The sequence below is a fragment of the Pungitius pungitius genome, chromosome 2 (assembly GCF_949316345.1).
Source record: "Pungitius pungitius chromosome 2, fPunPun2.1, whole genome shotgun sequence".
In the NCBI taxonomy this organism is placed as follows: Eukaryota; Metazoa; Chordata; class Actinopteri; order Perciformes; family Gasterosteidae; genus Pungitius; species Pungitius pungitius.
Genome location: NC_084901.1, coordinates 5,018,025 through 5,042,299, shown reverse-complemented (window position 1 = coordinate 5,042,299; position 24,275 = coordinate 5,018,025). Strand labels below are relative to the sequence as shown.

The 24,275-nt window shown below is 46.6% G+C and overlaps 3 protein-coding genes across 4 annotated transcripts; 2 read left to right on the top strand and 1 right to left on the bottom strand.

Annotated features, from left to right (window-relative positions):
* Positions 1–5,173: 5,173 nt before the first annotated feature.
* Positions 5,174–8,499, bottom strand: LOC119210132 (zinc finger protein 275-like). Its single transcript, XM_037459820.2, has 8 exons — positions 8,151–8,499; positions 7,772–7,974; positions 7,418–7,531; positions 7,227–7,322; positions 6,950–7,060; positions 6,715–6,835; positions 6,361–6,555; positions 5,174–6,278 (listed from the first exon to the last, which is right to left on the bottom strand). Exons 1-8 carry the CDS (start codon positions 8,191–8,193, stop codon positions 5,251–5,253), a joined length of 1,911 nt encoding a protein of 636 aa, XP_037315717.2. The 5' UTR covers positions 8,194–8,499; the 3' UTR covers positions 5,174–5,250.
* A 551-nt stretch (positions 8,500–9,050) lies between these two features.
* tspan33a (tetraspanin 33a) lies at positions 9,051–15,487 on the top strand. 2 transcript variants are annotated; one of them, XM_037459826.2, is made up of 8 exons: positions 9,051–9,378; positions 11,134–11,191; positions 11,408–11,535; positions 11,918–11,992; positions 12,974–13,069; positions 13,153–13,281; positions 13,394–13,555; positions 13,659–15,487. In XM_037459826.2, the coding sequence occupies exons 1-8, from the start codon at positions 9,280–9,282 to the stop codon at positions 13,758–13,760; spliced, it is 849 nt and encodes a 282-aa protein (XP_037315723.1). In that variant the 5' UTR covers positions 9,051–9,279; the 3' UTR covers positions 13,761–15,487. The 2 variants fall into 2 exon arrangements, with proteins under 2 accessions (XP_037315723.1, XP_037315721.1); XM_037459824.2 differs by having other exon boundaries at positions 9,060–9,378; positions 13,391–13,555; positions 13,659–15,484.
* Positions 15,488–17,063: 1,576 nt separating this feature from the next.
* On the top strand, positions 17,064–24,037 carry smo (smoothened, frizzled class receptor). Its single transcript, XM_037459816.2, has 12 exons — positions 17,064–17,546; positions 18,270–18,469; positions 18,573–18,782; positions 18,884–19,056; positions 19,171–19,390; positions 19,477–19,600; positions 19,722–19,814; positions 20,079–20,187; positions 20,571–20,756; positions 20,944–21,092; positions 21,573–21,707; positions 21,834–24,037. Exons 1-12 carry the CDS (start codon positions 17,285–17,287, stop codon positions 22,445–22,447), a joined length of 2,475 nt encoding a protein of 824 aa, XP_037315713.2. The 5' UTR covers positions 17,064–17,284; the 3' UTR covers positions 22,448–24,037.
* Positions 24,038–24,275: the final 238 nt, after the last annotated feature.

The following is a 24,275-nucleotide window of genomic DNA, read 5'->3' as shown; positions in this document are numbered from 1 at the left end:
CTGATTCTTAACAGACGAGGATGGAGCTCGTGTTTGTGCGACTGTCACAAAACAAGCAAACTACAGTATTTCACTCCACAGTTTAGGAAGGTTGATCTTTTCCTCGTCTGGACCAGTGGAAACATTTAGTATGAAAGAGACCAACTTATCTATTATTAGTAGTTTTTACAAAACATGTAGGTAGATTGAAGTCATAGGAACACACACACACACACACACACACAGGGGTTTCGTGCTAGGGAACACACACTTGACTGCTTACTTGTTGTATTCAACTGAATTGAGAAATGAAGTTTTGTTCCAGAGTCCCTCGCTGTTCAATACGAGATAACGTTAATAATATTAATAAATAAATCACCAGGATGAGAAAAGACGGAGTCGAAAAATGCTGTTGATTCTGAGAGGAGACGAAGAGCTTAAAAAGCGGTCTAGAGATATCTCACCTGAGGTCTGGGACCAGAACACAGACTGAGACCGTGTCCCAATTCCATCGCACACACTCATTCTGTTCAGAGACCTTCGGTCCAAAGTATCGGTCCAGTCCCAAAATGGGAGAATCAGAGTCAGCTCACATATGCATACATTTGTTCTCCACACACAAACAAGAGAATATAAAAGATAAAACAAGGACAACACAAAAGTAGAACAGATGTAAGTATCAATATTTAACAACTATACAATATAAATGATCCAACATTACCCATAATTTAAGAATTACAATTTCTTCCAAATAAACTCTAAAGCATTACAGATGTTGGGGGGGGGGGGGACAGGTGATTAGAATATGACATTTGAAATCAAAAGTCAGTTAAATTGACACTGGACAGTATAAAATGATGAAGTATGCTGATTTCTTGCATACAAGCTGAAAAGAACATGCCACAAAGATGATGTACGTATATTGTATGCAACAAGTGTGTTATATGAAATGTATTTGGTTCACTGTGCCGGGTTTACAGCCTTCTTTAACATGTTGCCCCCAAAGCACAGGTGCACCCAGCTATTACAAACACTACTAGTCACACCTGTTTATTGTGTGTGTGCGAGCACGTGTGTGTGTGTGTGTGTGTGTGTGTGTACCTGTGGTCTCCTCTGTTAGTAGCTGCTGATCAGCCTCAGAAGCTGCAGCTGTGTTGCCATAAGGGGGGGGGGGGGCAGTTCAAATGCAAGTCGCTCTGTGACGTGAGGGCAAAGAATTGGGAAAAAATGATGGAAGACAATCTGTTGATGACAATGGGAAGTTTGGTGGGAGTAAAAATGTCGGCTGGAGGGCATCTTTTCGGGGTATTGTTGAAACTTTGGATTTCCGGCTGGTCTGAGTTCTGAGTCCATTCGCGGTGAATTAGGTACCCAGGTAATGGGATGCAAAGTATTGGTCCTATGTGGATGATATATTTGGTCTCACCACTAGCCAATGATTGTATATTTTTTATACACCATGTAATAGACCGAAAATGTATGAACGTGTCATATGTGATCACCTGAATGTTAGCAGAAGGAAACGGCTTGACCTTTATTTTGGGAATGTAGTTAGTGAAATATGAAAGCCCCACCTGACTGTACGTTTGACCCAAAGGAACAAGCAGGGAATAACAGTTATATTTACTGCAAAAAGGAACATTGTATGTTTCAGCTGACGAGCATATACCCTTCTCCCGACAATGCTTGGGATGATTCCCGTCCTCAGTCCATCCCGACGTGGCTTCATTCAAACCCCATTTAGCTGCGTGACACCAGTAACCAAACGACGTGACCAACTGAGACGGAGAGGCCGCGGGAAACGCCTCCGCCTCCGGGGTGTCTCCAGGAGGTAAGAGTTCAGCTTTTTGTAAAGACCCCCGCGGTGACGGAAATGGATTCTTTTCTGGAGTCAAATTTGAGAAAATTATTCATTTTTTTTCTTCCCACGTGACGTGACGTGAGCAGCCACCCCGTCGGCGCAGGTCAAAGGTCCCGCTGTAGCAACAAGAGACCCGTCTCGCTCTCACTAGTCGGCCCCGTGGACACCCTGTGCACGGCAGGAAAGACCTCAAACCAAAAAAAAAAAGTATCCACCTACCTAGGACGAGATATTCCGTTGCTTTTGAGCAATGAAAACCATGTAGCTTTTCTTCCAAGAGCGGAGCGGAGGACTCGGACTGCACGCGCGGAGGAGCAACCAGATGATTTGGCGGCGGTTTTTTTGTGCAGAAAAAGAAAGAATGTCTAGAAGAGGACGTTTTATCCGGTCTGAAAATGGGGGATTCGTGTCGTGCGCCTTGACCGTGAACTGGTCGGTGTTTGTGTGGAGCAGCTGCCGTACGTGACACGCTGGTCCCTAACAACGCCCACGTGGGGCCGTCCCGGAGCGCGAGGCCCTCTTTCCGCGTATTTCACTTTGTATTTTCTTGAAAAAAGTATTTATTGAACATTGTTTGATCGTGCCAAAAATATTTTTAAGAGGACTATTTTGAATATATATATATTTTTTTTCCTTGGTTAAAAATTCCGCATAGCCTCAGATTTATTCCAATTAAATGATGAATTCCCTTTTGTGGAGGAGGGAGAGGGTGGTCTCTCTGTTCTTGTCGTGCACAGGTCTCATTTTCGACATCAGTGCTGACGGATGCTTCGGGGGAAATGGAACAGAAAGCAAAATCTATTGTAAAATACGAGATTATACTGCGACTACTCCTTATATTTCATATAGCGCGTATAGAACGGCTGTGTCTAAATGATATTCTATTAAACGATAGCTTGTTGGCTGAATGTTTCCATTAGGTGCACAAGTGCAGGAGTTTAGGGGGAAACCACGAGTAGATGCAATGTGACCACAACGCGTCAATCTGATGGACCAGTTGTGAATCTTGATTTAATCGTCGATACATTAGGCATCTTCCAGGGGATTTTTACAGATTCAATTGACCGCCTGCTCCTTTCTTCATGGGTCTTGGTGTGTTTAAACCATGAAAGGATCTCATCCGGTCCTCTAGGTACTGCGATGCACCAGAAACACTCATAGACGCATGTTAAGTTTCACCAATCGGTCAACATAATTGACCTCCTTCCTTTTTCCTCGGCTGTGAAGCGCTAAAACGAACCAAAAAGATAAGTTGCTTGTGAAATAGATTGAGGAACGACAAATGATAGTAAATGGTAGTCTAAGAACATTTAGGACGACTGTCGGCATTCGGAGGACCTTGAAAGCCTTTTGTTCATCACTCATTCTCTTTTCTTATTCTCCTATTCAAATCCAATCATTAAGAGATTCCTGTTTGCACATTGAAACAAGTGACTGCGCTTTGGGTTTCACTTTAATGGAGAATGGCCTGTTGATGTCAGATGGGGGGGGGGGGTTCTGTAGCGTCACGGTGACTTTCTTCCGGATCTCACTCGGCTCAGGAGGCGAGAGCTTTAAGGTCTCTGCCAGTGGATCCTGTGTCTGAGCCTCCCTGCTTCTGCTCATTCTCCCTGGTTCTAATGACTAGAGCTACTCCACATTGCACCCTGAATGATGAGGATGAGGATGATGATGATCTCATCCCTTGAATGTAGAACGCAGCGATGCTTCTACCGGTGAAGTGAGGATTGGACTACTGGTTTATGTTTGGATGGCTTCATCTTCTTCTTCTTCTTCTTCTTCTTCTTTTCAGCAGCCCTTACTGGGGGGGACGACTCGTTAATAGCTGTATCAGTTTTGGCACCAGTCCCAGAAGAGAATTCGTTTTTTACTCCTCGTTGGATCTCTACAAACGCTCCTGCTGGGAAAGTCCCACTTGACCACAAAGAGTTTTCGGGGAAAAAACAAACGGGCGTTGTGCGCCTTTTGTGTGTCAACGGCTCGCAGGCCCCTGGTTTTAGTTTGTGCTGAAGGCCTCTCCAGTAAATGCCGTGGCTCTGCGGCTCCGCCCTCCACTGGTCAGTAGTGTCTCAGGATCTGGATTTGTCGTCCCTTTGACAGCATTGAGCCGTTTGTTTGATTTTTTTTTTTTTTTTGTCGTCTCGTGTCAGAGAGAAGTCCGTTTTTAATGGTTTTGTGGAGAGAGGCGTTCACACAGAGACCAATTTGTCGTACTATTAGTAGTGTCACTACTGCTAAATGTAGTATTTAATAACAGCACTGATTATGGTCAGAAAACGACCCGGAGTGGGTTATTGTACTTTGTCGTAGCTTTGGAGGCAGGTGGTCATTTTGTTCGACACAAGCCACTCCCCCTCAACTGGGAGGGATTTCCTCGGGTCTGGCGTTGCTAAGTGACACTGGCCAACATCATCTGGTTTCCTCGGTTACCGTTTGTCTCCGTGGTGACGGCTGCATGGTCTCACAATTGACACTCCCTTTTTTCGTTCTTCTGCTTCTCTTTTTTATCTAAAAGAGTTCTTGTTTGTTTTTTCTTTGTTCATTCACTTCATTTTGCATTTTAGAAAGGGAAAGACTGCAAATGAATCAGAATATTAATTCAATCACTTTTTCTACTCTTATTTTCAATAAAAAGTGAAATGAAAAACCAAACAAAAAGTTGATTTGTAAATAAGTAATGTACAGTTTGTATCTGTAACTTGTCAGTCTGTCATTGGTGACAGAGTCTGTCTTGCTTATAACGCACGCTACCAGTAAATAAAAAAAGGAAAAAGTATATTTAGACTGTATGGTCCCTTGAAAGCAAGTTTTAAATTAATATCTGATGTATATTCCTGTAACATTGCATTTTTATCTGAGGAATGATGTTATTAAAAAATTGCAAATAAATTGCATTTCCTACAGGTGTGTTTTTCACTTCCTTTTACTATATTTACTTCGTTTTTTTTTTATTTGTATTTCAGGTCTTTCTTTTTAATCACTCTCTCTGTGTAGACCAATGCTGCTCACGGTACTATAACATTCCACTTTCAGTTAATAAAAAGAGAAGTAAAAAAAGATATGGCACCTGAAGAAACTTTCTTCTTTACCATCACAGCATTTCTAATGTATTCATTGAGCTGTATAAACAGTATCAAATCTTATTCTGCTCCCAGTTGAATCCGACCTATCACAGTAACTCTGGGGGGGGGGGGGGGGGGGGGGGGGTGAAAGTATGAGCCTGAAATGAAACAATGACACAAGGGTTGGTCAAGCGACCAGAAGAACCCAAAAGACAGAAGGAGAATTTAAAGTACTTTACCGTCCTAATCATAGCTACCGATGTTTCCATAATAACTATTTCAAAACCTTTATTTAAGGCAGGTTACTAAATCACACCCACGTCCCGCCTTCTAACCGCGCCCCCTGGTTCACGTGTCCGGCTTGTGCGTCGCCAGGTGCCTTTTCAGGTTCCCCTGCTGGGAGAACTCTCTCTCGCAGCTGGGGCACTTGAAGGGCTTCACCCCGCTGTGGCTGAGCGCGTGTCTCTTCAGGCAGTTGAGCGTGAGGAAGCGCTTCGGGCACTCGCCGCACCTGTACGGGCGCTCCCCCGTGTGCGAGCGCGTGTGCACGCTCAGGTGGCTCTTGCTGGAGAAGCCCTTCCCGCAGTGCGTGCAGGTGTACGGCGTCTCGCCCGTGTGCGAGCGCGTGTGCAGCAGCAGCTCCCCGGAGGACAGGAAGCACTTGCCGCACGTGGTGCACAGGTAGTTCCGCTCCCCTTTGTGCATCTGCATGTGTCTGGCGATCCCGGCTTTGCTGAAGCTTTTCCCGCACACGGTGCACAAGTGGGCGGGGCCCTCGTGCAGCCGCTGGTGCTGCTTGAGCGAATAGCTGCAGAGGAAGCCCTTGTCGCACCGGCTGCAGGCGAACGTCCGCCCGCGCTTGTGGAGCCGCTGGTGCTGGTAGTAACCCGACGGGCTGGTGAATCCCTTCTCGCAGTGGTTGCAGCGGTACGGGAAGCTGTGCAGCTTCATGTGAGTCTTCAGCTGATTCGGGAGGTCAAAAACCTTCTGGCATTTCAGGCATTTGGTTTCTTCATCGGTGAAGTTTTTGTGGACGGTTCGCGTGCTCAGGAACCTCTTGTCCTCCCCCGCGGGCGCCGCGCGGCGTCGTTGTTCCTTGTTTTCTAGGTTGTCCTTCTTCTGCATACGCCCGCACCTTTTCTCAATACACACCTTTAGTTTGTGTTTCCCTTTTCTCTCCGAACTGTCCTCTAGTTTCTTTGTTTTACCGTTAAAGTCTTTTCTTTTCTGCTGGGTCTTTGCTCTGGCTTTCTTCTCGGGTTGTTTGTTTTGAGCTCTGACGAGGTGGTGCTCACTCTGGATGTGCTCTTGGACTTTCCTCTTTGTGCGGTGAGTGAATGAACACTGTGGGCAGATGAATAAACGTGACAGAGGGCCTGAAAGAATGAAAAACAAGAAGTTAATGAAATTGGATTTTGGATCTATTCGAGTCTGGTGCCGCGACGGATTGAGTCTGACCTGATTCTCTTTTCTCATTTGCAGTGATGTCGGCGCCTTGACTCGATTCTCCTTCTAAATCTTCCGGTGCCAGAGTCTCTTTCTCGTTGTCGCAATCATTGTATTTACTGTAAGGCTCGTTGAACCTGTCCATTCCAGTTTGAGCAGGGAGGGCCAAAATGGACAAAAGGATATCATCCTCGGGGCTGGAAGGAGCTGACGGACATTTTGAACAATAAGAGTTACGTTAGTATGTTGTGATGGAAGCCATCTGTTAAATGACAAAACGGAACGTCGGAAACCGTGAAAACAAGAAGAAGAAAAAAAAAGTACTGTCAGACCTTGATCGCGAGTAGTGTTTTTCGATGGACTTACCCGTGCTCAGAGTCCCCAGCTGCCTGTGATGAAGCAGCAGACTCTTCAGGGCAAACGGGTCCGACAGATTGGCTCCCAATTCCTCCGACGCCGAGGTCGTTTCCGTGAGCCACGCTGCCGTCTGAGACGCAGAGAGGAGATCACAGCCATGTAGTTTGGTCAAAGTGAAGCAATATTTGTACTGCGTGTGTAAAAGACTTAAGAGCACAAACAGGAGGGGGGGGGGGGGGAGTACCTGTTGTAGGTCTGGGGAGAGCAGCAGCTGCTCCAGTCTGGAAAGGAACTCAGACACCAGCTGCTGCAGTCTTTGGTCGTAGTTTGAGCCGTAGTTTAAGGGGAAAACCTCCTAAAAAGAAATCATTGCCTTTAAAATGTTTCACCTTTAGATATTTCCACTGTGACTAAAGAATCAAAAAGATGATTGACATTTTGCCACTTGTCTTTTTCGCTGTGTGTCCCTTGCATTAATCTTGACATGTCATGTCACGTGTAGTCCTCACAAACTGACTCACCTGGAAGAAGAACTCCTTTTCGAAAGGAACGTTCAACAGGTTCTGAACGAGTCCGGCAAAGTTGATGTAAGAGGTCTTCAGTGTATCACCAGTGGCCTGTTCAAAACATGGACAATAAGAACCCCGAGAGGCTCACACCAGGCAACGGTATTACGGATGATGACGGACGAGATGTGCTCCGTGTTTCCTACCATGTGATCATCATCAGAGCTCAGTTCAGCGCTGCAGGCGTGGATCTTATCCAGGTGGCTCTGGATGGTCCGCAAGTTGGCAACACCATCACCTCGACACAGCTCCAGAACCAGCTGCCACGGGACCAAAGGTCAAAAGGTCGGTCGGGCAAACAGCATGCCGTAGCGGGGGGGAAACGTTGGTTATCGGTTACTAGCGTTAAACACAATTAACGTAACATCTCAAAGTCGTACATATAAGTGGAAAATGATCCTCAGGTGTCATGATTTTCCTCCACTAAAATGTCAAATGCGTCCTTTAGAGCCTCTGGGGGGGGGGGGGGGGGATAGTGACAGTACAAAGACATTCCTCACCCTCGCTCTCAGGCCCAGGATGAGCTGAGCTTTCTGGCTGGGACTCAGGAGCTCTGGGACGACCTCCGTGGCCAAACCGATGAAGTCCACCAGCCTGCCGTACTGCATCACGCTGTGCTGCTGCACCGCCCGCCACATGAAAGCGGCCATCAGCCGCACCGGGGGGACGAGCAGGCGGAGGGAGGCTGGAGGGAGAGGGGGACCTGCGGAGGACATTCGAGACCGGCGAACTGTTACCGAATACAAGGACACGAAGCCGCAATCACGAGTTGCAGAGGACTAGCAACGTTAGCTTCAGATGTGTAACTGTGGTTCTTTTTTTAATATGATGCCTGAACGCGTGTGTGTTACTTTGTCAGATAAATCGGTTAATATGTACCCAAAGATTTGCTTGTACACGCCATTCCTTCGTTTAAAAACATCTGAACAATGAAGTAAAAATCATCGCTAGCAAACAGGCTTAGTTAGAGCTTCCGGGTTAAACGGATGTTATGAAAACAGTCCGTCCCGGTGTGTTTTCCTTCAAAATAAAAGCCTGTTTCGTTCAATTATTTGATGTGAAGTGACGATATTTATGCACGCTGACGCAAAAATATATGTACAAAAGTATGAAGCAAAACATACAGGTGGTTGAATGTGAATACTGGTAAAAAAAAAAGAAACCAAGAAAAAAAATGTTCTGCCACTAGATGGCGCACGTTTCACTCCTTGTGTTATACTTGCATTACATTACATGTCATTACGTTTCATTTAGCTGACTTACAATAAGTGCATTTCAACCATAAGGATACAAACCCAGAAGAACATTTACCTTTCAGTTTATTCATTTGAACATGTGTGGGGGGGGGGGGGGATAAATCAGTTGTACTGATTTCTGGTATGAATCGTATTAAACTACAAGCAGGAAGACCACGTGGGCAGCTCGGAGCCACAGTGTTTGAATATGCAACATACATGGTTTCCCAAGGACGTTTTCTTATCTTATACTGTGGGAAAATGTCTGAGTTTTTTTTAACGTACTCTCTTACTTGATCCAACATTCACTGCTAGTTTTCGTTACTTGCCCATAAGTTATTTTAATACTTTTAGTAGTACTAATCATATGGTAAAAGAACAAGGTAATCCAAACAAAAGTATATCAAACACTCATTCTGTATTTATTTGTGAAAAAAAAACTTTTATCTCGTCACATTTTATAATATGCATTAAGCGGGTAACTTCCTGGTTTCTCTTTAAATGCCAGGCCCCGTTTCTGCATTCAGGAGCTGGTTTTATCTCACCGGTAAAGTCGTGAGGCGCAGCGGTAACGCCCCGTTTTCCCTCTGTTCACGCCCAGTCGGTGCAGGCGAGATCGCGCAAGAGGCCGCTTGAAACGAGTCGCTGTAAGTACGCGTCGCCTCGGGCATCAGCCTCTTCCATCATTACAGAGCAATCGGTGGCTCGTTTTGTAGCCATATAAGAGCGCGCTGGTGCGCCAACTTGGAGAAGGCGCTTGGATCGTTGTCACCATGGAAGGACGCAGAGGCGCACCTGGATCCGACGATGACTACTCCTTCGTCAGTCCAGTTGTCAAGTACCTGGTGTTCTTGTTTAATTTTATATTTTGGGTGAGTGGTTTTGTTTTTTTCAAACACAGGCAACAAAGACATTGTTAATCTTTTATGTATTCTGTGTGCGCAGGTTAATCATTATAAATCTCAGCGGAACGAATTCTATTCTTGGTACCTGATTTTAAACTTGTTAAAAAACTCAAGTTTAAAGGTCATTTATCCGGATTCTGAGTTGCATTTAAGGTCATGTCGGCTTACAATTGCATGGCACCAACGTACTGATTTATTTGAAGTATAGTTGTTTATTTACTTTGGCGTTTTACCAAAGTGAAACTGTGTCAACGGGAGAGAGGAGAAGGGAAGTTAATATGTAAAGGTGGCACACACACACACACACACACACACACACACACAGTTCAATTCATACTTTCCTTAATCTAAAGTCTATTGTGGCTTGTTGGAATTCGTCAGAGGGGATTTGCTTTGAGAACCTGTTCGACCCAGAATGTTGACATTTCCACAACAATGTTTGAAACACCTGCACTGGGTCAACAAAACTGCTGTGATTTGATTTCGGGCTCCTTTCACGACCTGCTCGGTTGCCATGCAACGAAAAACCTTCATTGATTCACATGCTGATGGGCTGTGCACAAGTGGGCCCTCACCTCTGCTTCACTGGTGGGAACTTCTTAGTGCAGCAGAGATCCCGCTAAGTGAGATGTTGCATTTGATCCGTTCCAAGTGGATTGTTGACAAACCAAAGTTCACATCGAGTGGGTTCCAGCGTAATGGGGCTCAGGGGCGGTGACATAAGGAGATTTCTGGCCTGAAACATTTTTAAAGCAGATCTCTTGTGGCAGATTAATTGTGTTTGGGCTACAGTAGAGACTTGTTTATTTTTTATTTTTTTTGAAAAAGCGAGACTGCAAACACAGTCAATGTCTCTTGGGAACGTGGACAAAGAAGACGTTTGAAGTTTCCAGCAGTCTGAGAAGCTTTAGTTTCGCCCCTTTCATTGGACATTTCTCCACAGCGTCGCTCGCCCCTTACCTGCGTGACTGTGTGGGCCGCGAGGAACAGGACGAGGCTTTGTAAAAACTTGATGCTCTGTGGAACGTGGAATGTGCCGTTGCCTCTGGCTGCACCGTTCTCTCCGAGGCTCTGCGGAGGACCGGCCAAAGATAAAACTACCAATTATTTATCGTCTTAGGAGAAGACACAGGCGCAGCACTCATGGTTTGTTGGTAACCACGCAATCAGATGGTCCTTTTAACGGTTAACCAGGAGATCTGTTTTGAACCCAAATGTTTGCCTTTCAAGCAGCCAAATTTAGTTTTAGGAAAACATCTCACAAAAACTTTATTAACGTTTACATGTCACAAAACTAAAGCTTTACAAAAGAAGCAGACCCATGTAGCATTACCCCCCCCCCCTCTGGTAACTGGATCCATTTCATTCAGGGAGGGCAGAGTGGTTATTCTGTTTCTGACTGACAGAAGGGCGCGGAGTGAAAGGCTCTTTTTGTTTGTTGGGGAAAAGGTACGGATTGCTGCCAGGTCCATTTTGAATCGAATGCAAGCCCCGGGTGGATGACAGGATCTCTGAAAATGTTCGGGCCCTGTGATCATTGCTGTGTAGGGTGAATTTTTGTGCTTCTTTGTGACTCACTCAAATACCCGGTGAGTGGTGCTACTCCTCGGACAAGTTTAGACATATAAATAAATAGTTTACCTCTGGTGCTGTGTGCTTTCTCCTTATTTTTGCCCCTTCCTGACATGAAAGCGAATGACTTTCCCCCCCTTTGTCTTCTAGATAATCTCCTTGGTGATGGTGGCCATCGGCGTGTACGCCCGCCTGATGAAACATGCCGGTGAGTACCGCGTTCCTGATTTCGTGAAGGGAATTCAATTTCGAGAGGAGCAGGGTTACGGACACGGGGGAAAGCTGGATGAAGGTGCTTGACGGCACGCTTCCATGGAGGCTCCGACGTTCCTGTTGGAGAGGAAACATCTGGTCCTTTAGGAGGACAGCAGACGGCGTCTCTCACGTCAGTCTCTTCTCCTCCTCCTCCTCCTCCTCCTCTCAGAGGCAGCACTTGCATGTCTGGCCGTGGACCCCGCTGTGATGCTGATGATCGTGGGCTTCTTCATGTTCTTCGTCACCTTCTGCGGCTGCGTGGGCTCCCTGCGAGAAAACATCTGCCTTCTGCAGACAGTAATTCATCATTATTTTCTTCTTTTTTTTTTTTAATAAACTTTCGGGCCTTCTGTGCACCCTTTTAAAGGTTACTGGGAGAGAGACGTGATTTATGGCACGCTGTAAATCGAAAGCTGTCTGATTCATATTCAGTCAACGTGAACCTACAAGATCATCTCCACAGCATTTTTGCTCAATTGTACTAAAAGTGTCCGTGTACGGAGAGGATGAGCACTTTCATATAGCGAATGACTCAAGATTTCTTTGTTTTTCTTTCCAAGTATGGGATGTAACAAGTAAAAGCTGAGTTTGCGGGGGGGAACGAACAGGGCCTCGCTGGAATCTGTCATCTAAAGAATGAATCCAAAGCAGATGAATCCCTCGCTCTGTTCCTCCTCAGTTCTGTATCTGCCTCACGGTCATCTTCCTGCTCCAGCTGATCGCCGGGGTTCTTGGCTTCGTCTTCTCCGATAAGGTACAAGAACGTGCAGGGGTTTTCCTCGCAATCCGTAATGCACGGATGTACTTGTTTAACATGTTGAATGCAATAAAAGGCGATCTCATCCGCGAGAAGCCGACGCACTTTGAAAAGGTACTGATTCTTTCTTGGACTTTGCTTTATTTGCCCTTTCCGGTTAGATCGATGAAACACTGTCCTCTTCTGGTCTTTGTCTGTATCTGCTACAACGTGTGAAATGAACGGGAGAGTTCTCTCGCAGATTTACTAGATGGAATGTTGTTCCATATTTTACAGCCATGGAAAAGTTGGATTCTAGAGATCATCATATTTTTTTTTTATCAAACTGCTGCCACAGTCAACAAAAATATGAACGCAACGCTTTGGTTTTCACTCCCGTTTACACTAGTCGACTTTTAACTCTGTTACAAAAGGGCCTTTTTCCTCTAAAGTTCACGAACGTGTTCAAATCCGCATTGACGAACACATCTTCTGCTTCGACAAGATATTCGGTCCACCCGACAGGGCGTGGCCCATCACGATGCCGGTTAAACAGTGTGGACACAACACAGGTTTAGCCTCGGGCTGCAAATGTGCACATTTATCTCACAACACACAGAACCACAAATGGTGTCAGTTTTGAAGAAGTGTTCACTTCACAGATGAAAATTCCATGTCGGTAGCCCTGGTGTGAAGGCCACAACTCAACAGGCCGACTAAATGCTGGGTATTTAGTTTGACTTGCCTGATCCACATATGGAATAACCCTGCTTTTCAATCAATCAATCAGAATCTTGATAAGCAACAAGTGCCGGGTTGATCTTCGATTCATTTATTTATCCCTTCTTCTTCACGTGAATCGCTTCATGGCAAATTACGCCGATGTAGAATTTTGCATGTAATGATATGCCATAAACCCCCCCCCCCCCGTGTCTTCATTCATCATCTCTCTTTTTTTTTTTAATACATTCTCTTTTGTGTTCTTTACACTTTGCCAAGGCTCGGGATAGAGTGACGGGGATGATCAACAACGCCATCGTCCACTACAGGGAGGACATTGATCTGCAAAACCTCATCGACTTTGGTCAGAAAGAGGTACGCGTTGAGTCCAAATGCTGCCGCTCGTCTCCTCATCTCTTCCACCTCTAATGTTGATTATTTTTTTTGTGTGTCTTCAGTTTGGCTGCTGCGGCGGTGTGACGTACACGGACTGGTCCCAGAACTTGTACTTCAACTGCACGCAGGACAACCCCAGCAGAGAGCGCTGCTCCGTCCCCTTCTCCTGTTGTATCCTGTCCGACGACAAGGTCCGGCTGACCGCACAAGCCCCTTCAGATGGGTGCCGCGTGGAGGGGGGGGGGGGGGGGGGGGTTGTGAGTGTTTCTGAGTGCTTTTTGTCTTCCCCCCCCCCCGTAGCAGGTGGTCATCAACACCATGTGTGGCACCGGCGTGCAGCTTTTGGAGTACGTCGAAGCCGGAGACCACATTCACACCAATGGCTGCATAGACACACTGGTGAATTGGATCCACAGTAACATGTTCCTACTGGGAGGGGTCGCCCTGGGGCTGGCTATACCAGAGGTAGGGTATGGTGCACGGGGCCAAATACTCCCGCATAAACACAAACACGCACTTGGTGCTCGGCTGGTGAGGCTTCGGGTTTGTTTTGTTCTCTCCTCTGCAGCTGGTTGGCATCCTCTTGTCTCAGATTTTGATCAACCAGATCAAAGACCAGATTGAGCTCCAGAACTACAACCTCAAGCACCAATCTGACCCGTGGAGCTGACCCGGGGGGGGGCCGGATCAGACCAGATCTCGGTGCGCTCTGTTATCGAGACGCTGGTGGCACCTCGCCGTTGCGGAAGGTTTCCACAAAAGAAACTCTGGAGAAACTCTGGAGACTATATGAGCCTGTGGTGAGCATCCAGTATCCGTGGTGGTCGACACAAGACCAGTGATCGGGAGTCACGGCTGACGTGCTTTCAAATACCACCACGGAAGAGGAGGTCAAAAGAAAAACTCTCATTGAAACGGGACTCTGTCGCCACCTGCCGGACAAAGAAGATCCCTGAATTTACCAAACCTGATGAGGTTATTTGGTCATATTAACTTAAGATCTGCAATTGGTGAAATCTATTATAAGCCTCAAGACAAACAAGAGCGGCAGATGTATGTAAAATATGAACTACCCTAAAAGGTGGAATGCATTTTCTAACATAGATTTCTTTGTAGAATTTTTTTTTTTTAATAAAGGGAATGCATGCTCAACAATATTGCTTGTGGCTGCAAGTATCTCTGGGGTTGCTCTGATATTTGGTTCATTTGGTTAGCAATTTTTACCCTGAAATAATGCACTTTTTCAATGTGATGATGAAATACCTGTGTCATAGGTCAGACTACTTAATACATTCTGGTGAATAAAGCGGGCGAGGATGCTCGTTGGTATGTCTTTGTCTTTTTTTTTCACAGGCTTATTTTTTATTTTTTTCGTTTTTATTACTTGGCCCAAGAACTATTGCAAAAAGGAATATTCTATCAGTACAATACTTTTTTTATATATGTTTCCTTTGGGATTAATTTGTCTAATAATAACAAATATGCCGCGTTGGGCCATTTTGTTGTCCTGCCCACACCTGACACTGCACTCAATGCCATTTTGTCTCAATAAGTTCGGTATATATGTACATGTTTGGCAAATCGCATATAGGCTTTGTACAAAGTTAGAATTCTTTGCATACACTGCCGATGATACACTCTCACCTCTTGCTTTTTTCGTTTTTCTTTTGTAACGGGCTGAAACTGAAATACAGGAGTGGGGAATTCCCACAAAAGAAAACCCTTGTGTGAAGGCCTGAGGTGCTGTAGTGTGTTTTGTTAATGTGGTCACTACAACGGGCCAAGTTTGTATTTGGGACCAATCGGTGAGCGGGTTGAGGTTTTCGGACTTTGGGGAGGGTGGGTGGGGGGGGTGCTTAAGGAACTTAATCACCACAAACAATCTCTTTTTCTCTCTCTTTTTTTTGTTGTGAAAGCTTAATGTGATCTGACGGCAAAGTAAATACTAGCTTGGGTTCATCCACAGCTTTAAATGTCCTTTCAAATAAAGAGCTGTCGACTTTTAGCTGGACACATTTCCCTTCTTTGTCCAGAGCTGCAGAGAAAAAAAAGGGTTGAATGCATCTGAAGCACAAACCAGTGGAGAGGCATTTTCAGCCCAAAACCTGATGCCTGTAATCTTTGTGAGCAGAAACAGACACGCGTGTTTTTTAACAGCCTTTGACGCAAGTCCACAATCTAAACAAGACATTTCTGTGTTATTTTAAAGCCTGACTCCCTTTACTGAGTAGATTCCCCCATCAGAACCAAAACTAAATTGCCTTTATCGCCAGTCAGATGCTGCAGGATTTGACGTGGCACAGGTGTTTTGGTGAGAAAGAAAGAAAGTGTGTGTGTGTGTGTGTTGGATTGAGTTCTGCTGCTCTGTGTGTGGTCCCTTTTTTTTTTTTTTTGGGCCTCTGACGCATTCAGGCAGCCATGTTGCTGTGGCTTTCATGGGAGGCACAGACACACACACACACACACACACACAGGGAGGAGGAGGAACCACAGTTAACCCAGTTTTACGAACACCAGGAGAGAAACAAAGCATCTACAGCCATGCAAATGCCACAAGTTCACTGTCCATTTAATGCGATAACAACAGCACAGGGGGGGGGGGGGGGGAGATTTAGCGGCGTGATGGCTTACTCAAAAACAATAAAATAAAGTTAACATTCTAGCAGGTATTGGCCATGGAGATGTCTGTCATGTCTCCCATAGGAATGGGGCTCAAAGCACTAGAATAATATATATATATATATATATATATATATATATATATATATATATTATCAAATCACTAGAATGATATAAAAGTCCAGAACGTAATATTGGTCACATCTGTTCAGATGTGTTCAGATGTGACCATGTGTCATGTTATATTAAATATAAATGTTGTCTCAGGTATTGTGTATTGTATGATTCATTTAGATTTGTGTTGATTTAATTGTAATTCTTTGCTATTAAAATATTCTGAAGAGCTGTTAATGCTTTTAAAGAACCGTTTTGAGTTGACATAGTTCACATCTTGAATATCTGGTTATCATTGACTGCTGTATTATGGCCCCTGTTTATTGAGTTGTAAAATCCACCCGAGGGCCCTTAAAGGTAAAAGAGAGAAACATTTCAGCTTTAATCCCTAGAAGAAGAAAATGGTGTTTTTTATTTAAGTGCCTCGGATTCAGGGCAAACTACAAAATCATTGTCATCTGAGGGTAAACCTGTCAGATGGGCCAATGTTTTTTGGGGGGGTGGGAGGGTCGAGACGGGGCCCAGCCATAAGGCACATTCTTCCACTGGCAGAGGGGGATGGGAGGGGAGGTTTTGCCCCCCCCCCCCACTCCCACTCCCCAACACATGCATACCAGAGACCCCCCCAAAAAAACGTCCCCACACCGAGCTGCGAGTCGGGATGACAACACGGAACACGGCACGTCCCCTCGGATCCCCCAGAAGACCCACGGCAGCGCGCGCACGTACACAGATGTAGGATAACGCATCACCGTGTTGTTCTGCAAGTTTGGAGAGGAGGAGGAGAAGGAGGAGGAGGAGGAGGAGGCGGAGGAGGAGGAGAAGGGGGTGGTGCGTCTGAACCGGAGATCCTATTACAGACATCCAGACTTTTTCATGGCAAGTTTTTTCTTTTTTTTGAAGTGGGGGGAGGCAAATCTGCAACTTTCTCGGCCCGATGTGTGTGTGTGTGTTTTTCCTCCCAGCCAGCCTAAAATGCTTCTAATGTACACTTTGCGTGGGTAACTTTGAATAGACCACCCCCCCCCCCCTCCACCGCCAGCCTGTCGGTGAGGACAATCTTCTTGGAGCGGTTGAGGATTTTTTTTCTTTTTTGGATAATGACGGAATCCGTGAGGATCCAGCGGGGATCGGACGAGAGGCGCAGGATGAAAAAGTTCGGGAGGACTGCGAGAAAACTCTGAGCGCCCCGCAGCACCCCCCCCCCCCCCCCCCCCCCCCCCCCCCCCCCTCCTCCTCCTCCTCCAGCATGCCGAATTCAGAAAAGTATTCGAAACCAAGCGAGCAAATCTTCATCTTTGGGCTTCTGGGGAAAACCGGATAAGCTCAGCACCAGAACCCGACGGGATCTCGTGTTTTTTCTGTTCTTTCTTCTTCCTTTTCTTCTTTTCGCCTTCTCTTTTGTGTGGCCCGTTTGAGAGAGAGAGAGAGAGAGAGAGACCTTCTCCGCCGCTTCTCAAGATGTCCTCCCAGGCCTCGGGGCCCCATTGTTGGAGCGTGCGGGATGCTGTGCGTCTGGCAGCCTGGCTCTCGGGCTGCGCGGCGGCGCTCTCCCCGAACGGCACCGCGTTCGTGGACCACTGCAAGAAGCACTCGACGTGCGAGGCGCTCAGGTACAACACGTGCCTCGGATCGCCGTTGCCCTACACGCACACCTCCCTGGCCCTGGCCGACGACTCCGGCACCCAGGAGGAGGCTTTTGAGAAGTTGACCATGTGGTCCGGTGAGAATTGATATGTCCGTTAATGTGATCCATTTGTTTGTATAGGCCTATATGTGTAGGAGAAGAATGCTCATCCAACAACAACAAACAATATGTATAAATATTCCCAACACTGCGACACTTATTATGATGTTTACACGCTTTTGTTGTTGTGAAGGCGACACTTAATCACTAATTACACTCCACCTTGTGTCAAATATAAAAAGTGAGACCACGGCGCTGCAATTCGTAACAACCTCTTAAGCAACACAAGGATCAGTGTCACCTCACATTACATTCAGCATTGTTTGCATTGTTTTATATGACAATAATGTTAATTGGTTTGACAATGGGCCGGGATGGAGGCAAGAGGTGCCCCCGACAGGAAATGAAGGGTTAAACGCCATTAAAGGCAACAAAGGGGATCCCTCATAAGTGTTAGATAGCCGACAATGGGATACTCTCCGTAATAAAAGGCCTCTTAGATATTCGGCTTCACATTCACTAAGGCACTAATGACCTGTCAGACTCCGGTCACTGCTTCAGAGGCGTCATGGGCCCCCTCACATCCGAGCCTTAATTGTACAGGAATTGGTAGCTTGTTGTCAAACTGGCTGGTCTCTGCTGGTCAGAGCCTTTTCTTTGTTTATGAGCATGCCTCCAGCATAATGGATACAAACGATGATTTCAGGGTGTTTTAACACGTGTGCCCCCCCCCCCCCCCAACTCCTCCCCTTGTCCCAGGTCTGCGGAACGCTCCGCGCTGTTGGTCCGTCATCCAGCCTCTGCTCTGTGCCATCTACATGCCCAAATGTGAGAACGGCCGCGTGGAGCTGCCCAGCCAGAGCCTGTGCTTGGCCACGCGTGGGCCGTGCAGCATCGTGGACCAGGAGAGGGGCTGGCCAGGCTTCCTCAAGTGTGACAAATTCCCCCAAGGCTGTTCGGTACGCTTCGCCCGTCACGTGACTTATGGCTCGTGGGAAGGGGTGTCGAGGCTCACCTTTTTTTTTTTTTTTTTTTTTTTTAATGTGTCCACTCCGTCGGCAGAACGAGGTGCAGAAGCTGAAGTTCAACATGTCGGGCCAGTGCGAGGCTCCCTTGGTGAAGACGGACATTCAGTCCAGCTGGTACAAGGACGTGGAGGGCTGCGGCATCCAGTGTGACAACCCGCTGTTCACCGAGGAGGAGCACGACGACATGCACGCCTACATCGCTTACTTTGGCACCATCACCCTCCTGTGCACCTTCTTCACCCTGGTGAGGCGTGGCCACTTTTATTCGGGGGGGATCCGGCAACCTTCAAGTTCCCTTCACATTCCCCCCCTTTTTCTGACTTTTCAAAATGTCCTCCGTTTCAGGCGACGTTTCTCGCCGACTGGAAGAACTCCAACCGCTACCCGGCCGTCATCCTCTTCTACATCAACGCCTGCTTTTTCGTGGGCAGCATAGGCTGGCTGGCCCAGTTCCTGGACGGAGCGCGCGACGAGATCGTGTGCAAGAGCGACAACACCATGCGACTCGGCGAGCCGTCGTACGTGAACGCCTTTGGCTTTTAAAAAAAAAAAATGTTAAGCTTGCCGATCGCCCCCCTCTCGACGAGGCCCTAAAAAATAATCCGATCTGTGTTTCGCCCGTCCTTCCGCAGGTCTTCGGAGACGCTGTCGTGCGTCACCATCTTCATCATCGTGTACTACTCCCTGATGTCGGGCGTGATCTGGTTCGTCATGCTGACCTACGCCTGGCACACGTCCTTCAAAGCCCTGGGCACCACGCAACAGCCGCTGTCTGGCAGGACCTCCTACTTCCACATGGTCACCTGGTCCATCCCCTTCGTCCTGACCGTGGCCATCCTGGCCATCGCCGAGGTGCGTGAAGGCCTCGCTTCGGGCCTGACCTCTCGGGACGACGTTGTTGTTTTTCTCATCGGGTTTGTGGCTCCTGTGTCTCACAGGTGGACGGAGACTCCGTCAGCGGGATCTGTTTCGTGGGATACAAGAACTACAGATACCGTGCCGGGTTTGTGCTCGCCCCCATCGGGGTGGTGCTCGTCGTCGGAGGCTACTTCCTCATCCGGGGCGAGTGCTGTTGTTTTTTTTACGCTCTCGCAAAGTCGCTCAACGAACCCTTATACTCGAGTCTGAGTATTACATTTGTAACAGTCCTTCTCAAACCCCGTTTTTTTGTTCCTCCTTATAGGCGTCATGACGTTGTTTTCCATTAAGAGCAACCACCCCGGGCTGCTGAGTGAGAAAGCCGCAAGCAAAATCAAAGAGACGATGCTGAGACTTGGTACGTTCTCTCATCCCGTGGCATTGCGCACCAGTATGAGGGTAAACATCGTCACGGTAACGATCCGTTTAGGTGCTAGGCAAAGAAAAGAAGATTTTAAGAATCTTTAGCAGCACCTTCTTGAAATGAGAAAACTTTGCAAACTTTTTACCTTTTAACATGTAACATAATAATATTCTACGATACATTTCCACACTGTACGAAAGCTATTTGGAGCGTTCGGCATCTCTCCTCTGATTTGTTTGGGCCGTTTCTCCGCGCCAGGTATTTTTGGATTCCTCGCTTTCGGCTTCGTCTTCATCACCTTTGGCTGCCACTTCTACGACTTCTTCAACCAGGCCGAATGGGAGCGGAGCTTCAGAGAATACGTGCTGTGAGTTTTTCCCCCCTGTTGTGTCTCCTCAAGATCCGCTGCACACCTGCAAACTCTCCACGCAGAAATCCACAAACGGAAAGCTGTTGAGACTCAGAACGGCCTCATAACCGCTCGGCCTGCAGAGGAGAAACGCAGCGCTCCTTTCCCCTCGCCGTGTTGACTCTGGCTGCATCGCAATTAATTTAGCCTCAAAAATGTAAAGCTCTCTCCGCTGCCCCGACGTGTGAAAGACTTTCTTATTTGCCAAACCCAGCTTCTGAATGTCCCTCAGTCATAAGGATGGAAGGATGGAAGTTGTGCTGGTCACACCTAGCATGGTCGAGCCGTTGACTTTTTATCTCTGCTGGGTTTTTTTTTCTTTTCTTTCTTTTTTCGAACAGGTGCGAAGCCAACGTGACAATCGCCTCTCAGACCAACAAGCCGATCCCAGAATGCACCATTAAGAACCGGCCCAGCCTGATGGTGGAGAAGATCAACCTGTTCTCCATGTTTGGGACGGGCATTGCTATGAGTACCTGGGTCTGGACCAAGGCCACCATCCTCATCTGGAGACGGACCTGGTGCAAGTAAGCAAACGTCGTGTTACAAGATTTACAACATTTCCATAGTGACGTAACAGAAAGCGGAAGAAATCGCCGTCTCGCCTGAATCACGGCGGCGTGGAACGCGTGATCCTCGATTCGGGGTCTTTTCTAATCATCCCGCGGAGTCCGGGGTCCCTCTTTCTGAACCTGCCTTCTGTTCCCGTGCCAGGATTATTGGCCGCAGCGACAACGAACCCAAGAGGATCAAGAAGAGCAAGATGATTGCCAAGGCGTTTGCGTTGAGGAAGGAACTTCACAAGGACCCAGAGAAGGAGCTGTCCTTCAGCATGCACACCGTGTCCCACGAGGGACCCGTGGGTGAGTAATTCACCGGAGGTCAATGCTCCTAAGTAAGACTAAACCCGTCCTTGTAGGATCATTTAATAAAAACCTGCTTGTTGACGCACGCGTACGTCCACCTTGTGGTATAAAACTGGAACTGCAGGGCAGTATATATAGGCAAGGCATATACAGTATATTCGGGTTTGGCGCCATGTGTGCTCATGTAGACAACCACTATTTGTTATTTTTCTTTTCATTTGGCCCGAGAATTTTTTTTCCATTGGCTTTTGTGTGGTTTAGGGGCTACACAGTCAGGCACAGCTTAACAACTGCAGCTTAACAACTGAAAGGCACATGTAAACTGTGAGGCTGCTGTGGCTGCCGTGCTTGTTTGGCTTGGAACAGTTCGGAGCCATAGAGGCACCGTGGGGGAGCCATTAAGTGTCCAAGCTGTCCTTGGTTCTCCCTTTGTTTGTTTACGGGGGAGTTTAGTGGTTTGCCTTCTCTCTTCCGTAGCCGGAATCAATTTTGAGCTGAACGAGCCATCGAATGACATGTCGTCGGCTTGGGCGCAGCATGTGACCAAGATGGTGGCCAGGCGAGGTGCCATTCTGCCTCAGGACATCTCCGTTACTCCTACGGGTACACCAGGTGAGAGCTGAAGGCCATCACACCTGCTGCTCTATACACACACACACACACACAGAGCATTTCAGATCACATTTTCCTGCCAAGAACTGTTGAACACCCGTCTTCCTTTCTGACATTTCTTCCCAGTGCCACCTCCAGAGGAGAGGAACAGACTGTGGATGGTGGAGGCGGAGATCTCGCCAGAGATGATAAAGAGAAAAAAGAAGAAGAAGAAGAGGAAGAAGGACGTGCGTCCATCGCAGGAGGCGGCGGAACACCGCGGCTATCCCCAGCGCGAGTTCGGCCGCAGCTCGGTGCCTCGCTTGCCCAAGTTGCCGTGCCATCCCAGCCTGGTCGCAAACCTGCGGGAGCATCAGAGGCAACAGCGGGCGCCGGAGGAGGAGGAGGAAGAGGAGGAGGTCCTGCCGGGGTCCTACCCGGATACCCGGCCCTCCCACTCCGTGTCCCGCGAGCAGAGGCGCCCCTACCCCTCGTACCAGAGCGGCCGGCACAGCTACGGCCGCGGCCGCCCTCCGGCCTACAGCGACCGCCCGGAGGATCTGGGCCTCGGCCCCCGCTGCCCCCCCCCAGCCTCCACCTGGCAGCCCGGCGGAGCTGAGGCGGAGCTCGCCGACGGGCTGCCGGAGAGATTGGCCCACGTGGCTCGGGTGCCGGCTGGACGCAGGGCCGGCTACGGGCCCGTTCACTCTCGGACCAATTTAATGGAGGCGGAGCTTATGGACGCCGACTCTGACTTCTGAGAGCACAGCTCGGGTTTATCGCTCGGCGGTACGCAGGACAGTAAGCAACAAAAAGTGCTGGATACTTTCTAAATTCTTACATAAGTGCATCTAATTCCACCTACCGAGTACTCCAGATGGAAGCCGGTCACTTTTAAAATATAGAGGGGTTTTTTAATGTTTGGAAAACAGACAAAGGGATAGTGGAAAAATATGTTGTGAATAAGAAATACTTTTTTTTTTTTTTTGGTGTACTTTATTTGTGTCCAATAAAATTTCAAGGCAACTCCATGATGACAAAAAGGCAGCTAAACTTCATATTGCTTGAAACAGAACTCCCCCCCCCCCCCCCCCCCTTCCCCCCGGATGTATTCATTCGCTAAGATCAGCTCAGCACGACATCCTCTATACACCTTGTTAGAAATCAATTATATTGTTAATCTTTGTACAACAGCTTGTGTCATACTTGTTTTTACTGTGCCAGGGCTGTAAAACCCGACTCACACAAAAGACCGTACAGGTTTTTCAAAAAAATGCTACGGGCTACTTGCAAATACATTTGAACCCATTTGAATACATTTGAAGTCTTCTTATGTGTCATATTTAACTTTTTTTTTTAAGATCCCCTTTCTCTCTTCCCACCACTATTTAGCCATTTATTACTTTTTAATGTGCTGTGAACTTGAGGTGTGATTGCATATGCTCGGGTTTCTGGTGCAATGAACCAACAATTGGCTTCTTTTTTTTTTTTTGTCCAGATCAAAGAAATACATAAATTAATGCTGTGGTTTTCTATTTCTTGAGTTATTTTTGTATATTTCAGAACATTTTTTCGCCTTGAAAGTGTTTTTTCTTCAGCAGTATTTCTACATATTTTAAATTGTTGCATATTCAATATTAACTGGCCTTCAGTTTTTTTCCTTCATTAAATCAAGTTAAAAATCTTTTGTTTGACGTATTTTAGATAGCAGTGGGCTTAGAAGTCACTTTTAACATAAATGCTTCTATTTTACAATCTCTCTTTCTAAGTGTGTATGTGTTATGTATATACGTTGTTCATAGATTTCTCAATAAGGGTATAATTTGTACAGATTTCTACATCAAGTCACTCGATTACTCTGCCGAATTGAATAATAAAAAGGGAAGAGTCAACTGTGCTATAGAAAGTTGTCACTGTACTTGTGTACACTGTGTTGTAACCAAAACTTCGCCTGTATTGTCATTTGAAACTGATTAATGACGCTGAAATCACTCTTAGCCAACGGTAAGTACTTTGTCTATATGTAAGTGTCCAGACATTCATGTGAAATGTGTATGATGGAGAATTATTTGTGTAAGTAGTTAACACACTGCTATGAATTCAATTATATAGAACAAAGTAAAGAATAGCCGATATCCGTCCAAGACATTTCCGTTCAAAGAATATTTAGAAGTTAAATGAGTATTGTTTTACATTGTATGCCCAGATATGTAATTATTTCCGTTTTTGTAAACTTCAAAATGTTCAGGCTTACCTGCAGGCCTTGTCTTTGTCTCCCAACTGCGTCAAAATGTCTTCGTGTCACTTTGTGCAGCTGTACTTCTTGTTTTTATTTGTAAATAAAAGGAGCCCTACACTTTTATTTGTGGCTGTTTTGCCTGACATCACACAATGCAAAATTCTCATTAGTTGAAGTTTATTTAACGATGAATAATTTTTAGAAATGTTTTAAACTCTTCTAAATGAAAAACACTTTGTTCCATCTGTTTTAAAGTGTATTCATCTTTTTGTGAAGAAAAAGATGACATCACTTATCTTTTCACTCGTACAACGTTAACCAAAAGGTTTTATTTTAATTTACAGATATCG

Coding starts and splice junctions, on each gene's coding strand:
- LOC119210132 (XM_037459820.2), bottom strand. CDS start 8,193: ATGTTTTTAAACGAAGGAATGGCGTGTACAAGCAAATCTTTGG. Junction 7,532..7,771: donor TCCTGGGCCTGAGAGCGAGG/GTGAGGAATGTC, acceptor GTCCCGTGGCAG/CTGGTTCTGGAGCTGTGTCG. Junction 6,279..6,360: donor AAATGAGAAAAGAGAATCAG/GTCAGACTCAAT, acceptor TCATTCTTTCAG/GCCCTCTGTCACGTTTATTC.
- tspan33a (XM_037459824.2), top strand. CDS start 9,280: ATGGAAGGACGCAGAGGCGCACCTGGATCCGACGATGACTACTCCTTC. Junction 11,192..11,407: donor CCGCCTGATGAAACATGCCG/GTGAGTACCGCG, acceptor TCCTCCTCTCAG/AGGCAGCACTTGCATGTCTG. Junction 11,993..12,973: donor GCTTCGTCTTCTCCGATAAG/GTACAAGAACGT, acceptor CACTTTGCCAAG/GCTCGGGATAGAGTGACGGG.
- smo (XM_037459816.2), top strand. CDS start 17,285: ATGTCCTCCCAGGCCTCGGGGCCCCATTGTTGGAGCGTGCGGGATGCT. Junction 18,783..18,883: donor TGTGCACCTTCTTCACCCTG/GTGAGGCGTGGC, acceptor CCTCCGTTTCAG/GCGACGTTTCTCGCCGACTG. Junction 19,057..19,170: donor ATGCGACTCGGCGAGCCGTC/GTACGTGAACGC, acceptor GTCCTTCCGCAG/GTCTTCGGAGACGCTGTCGT.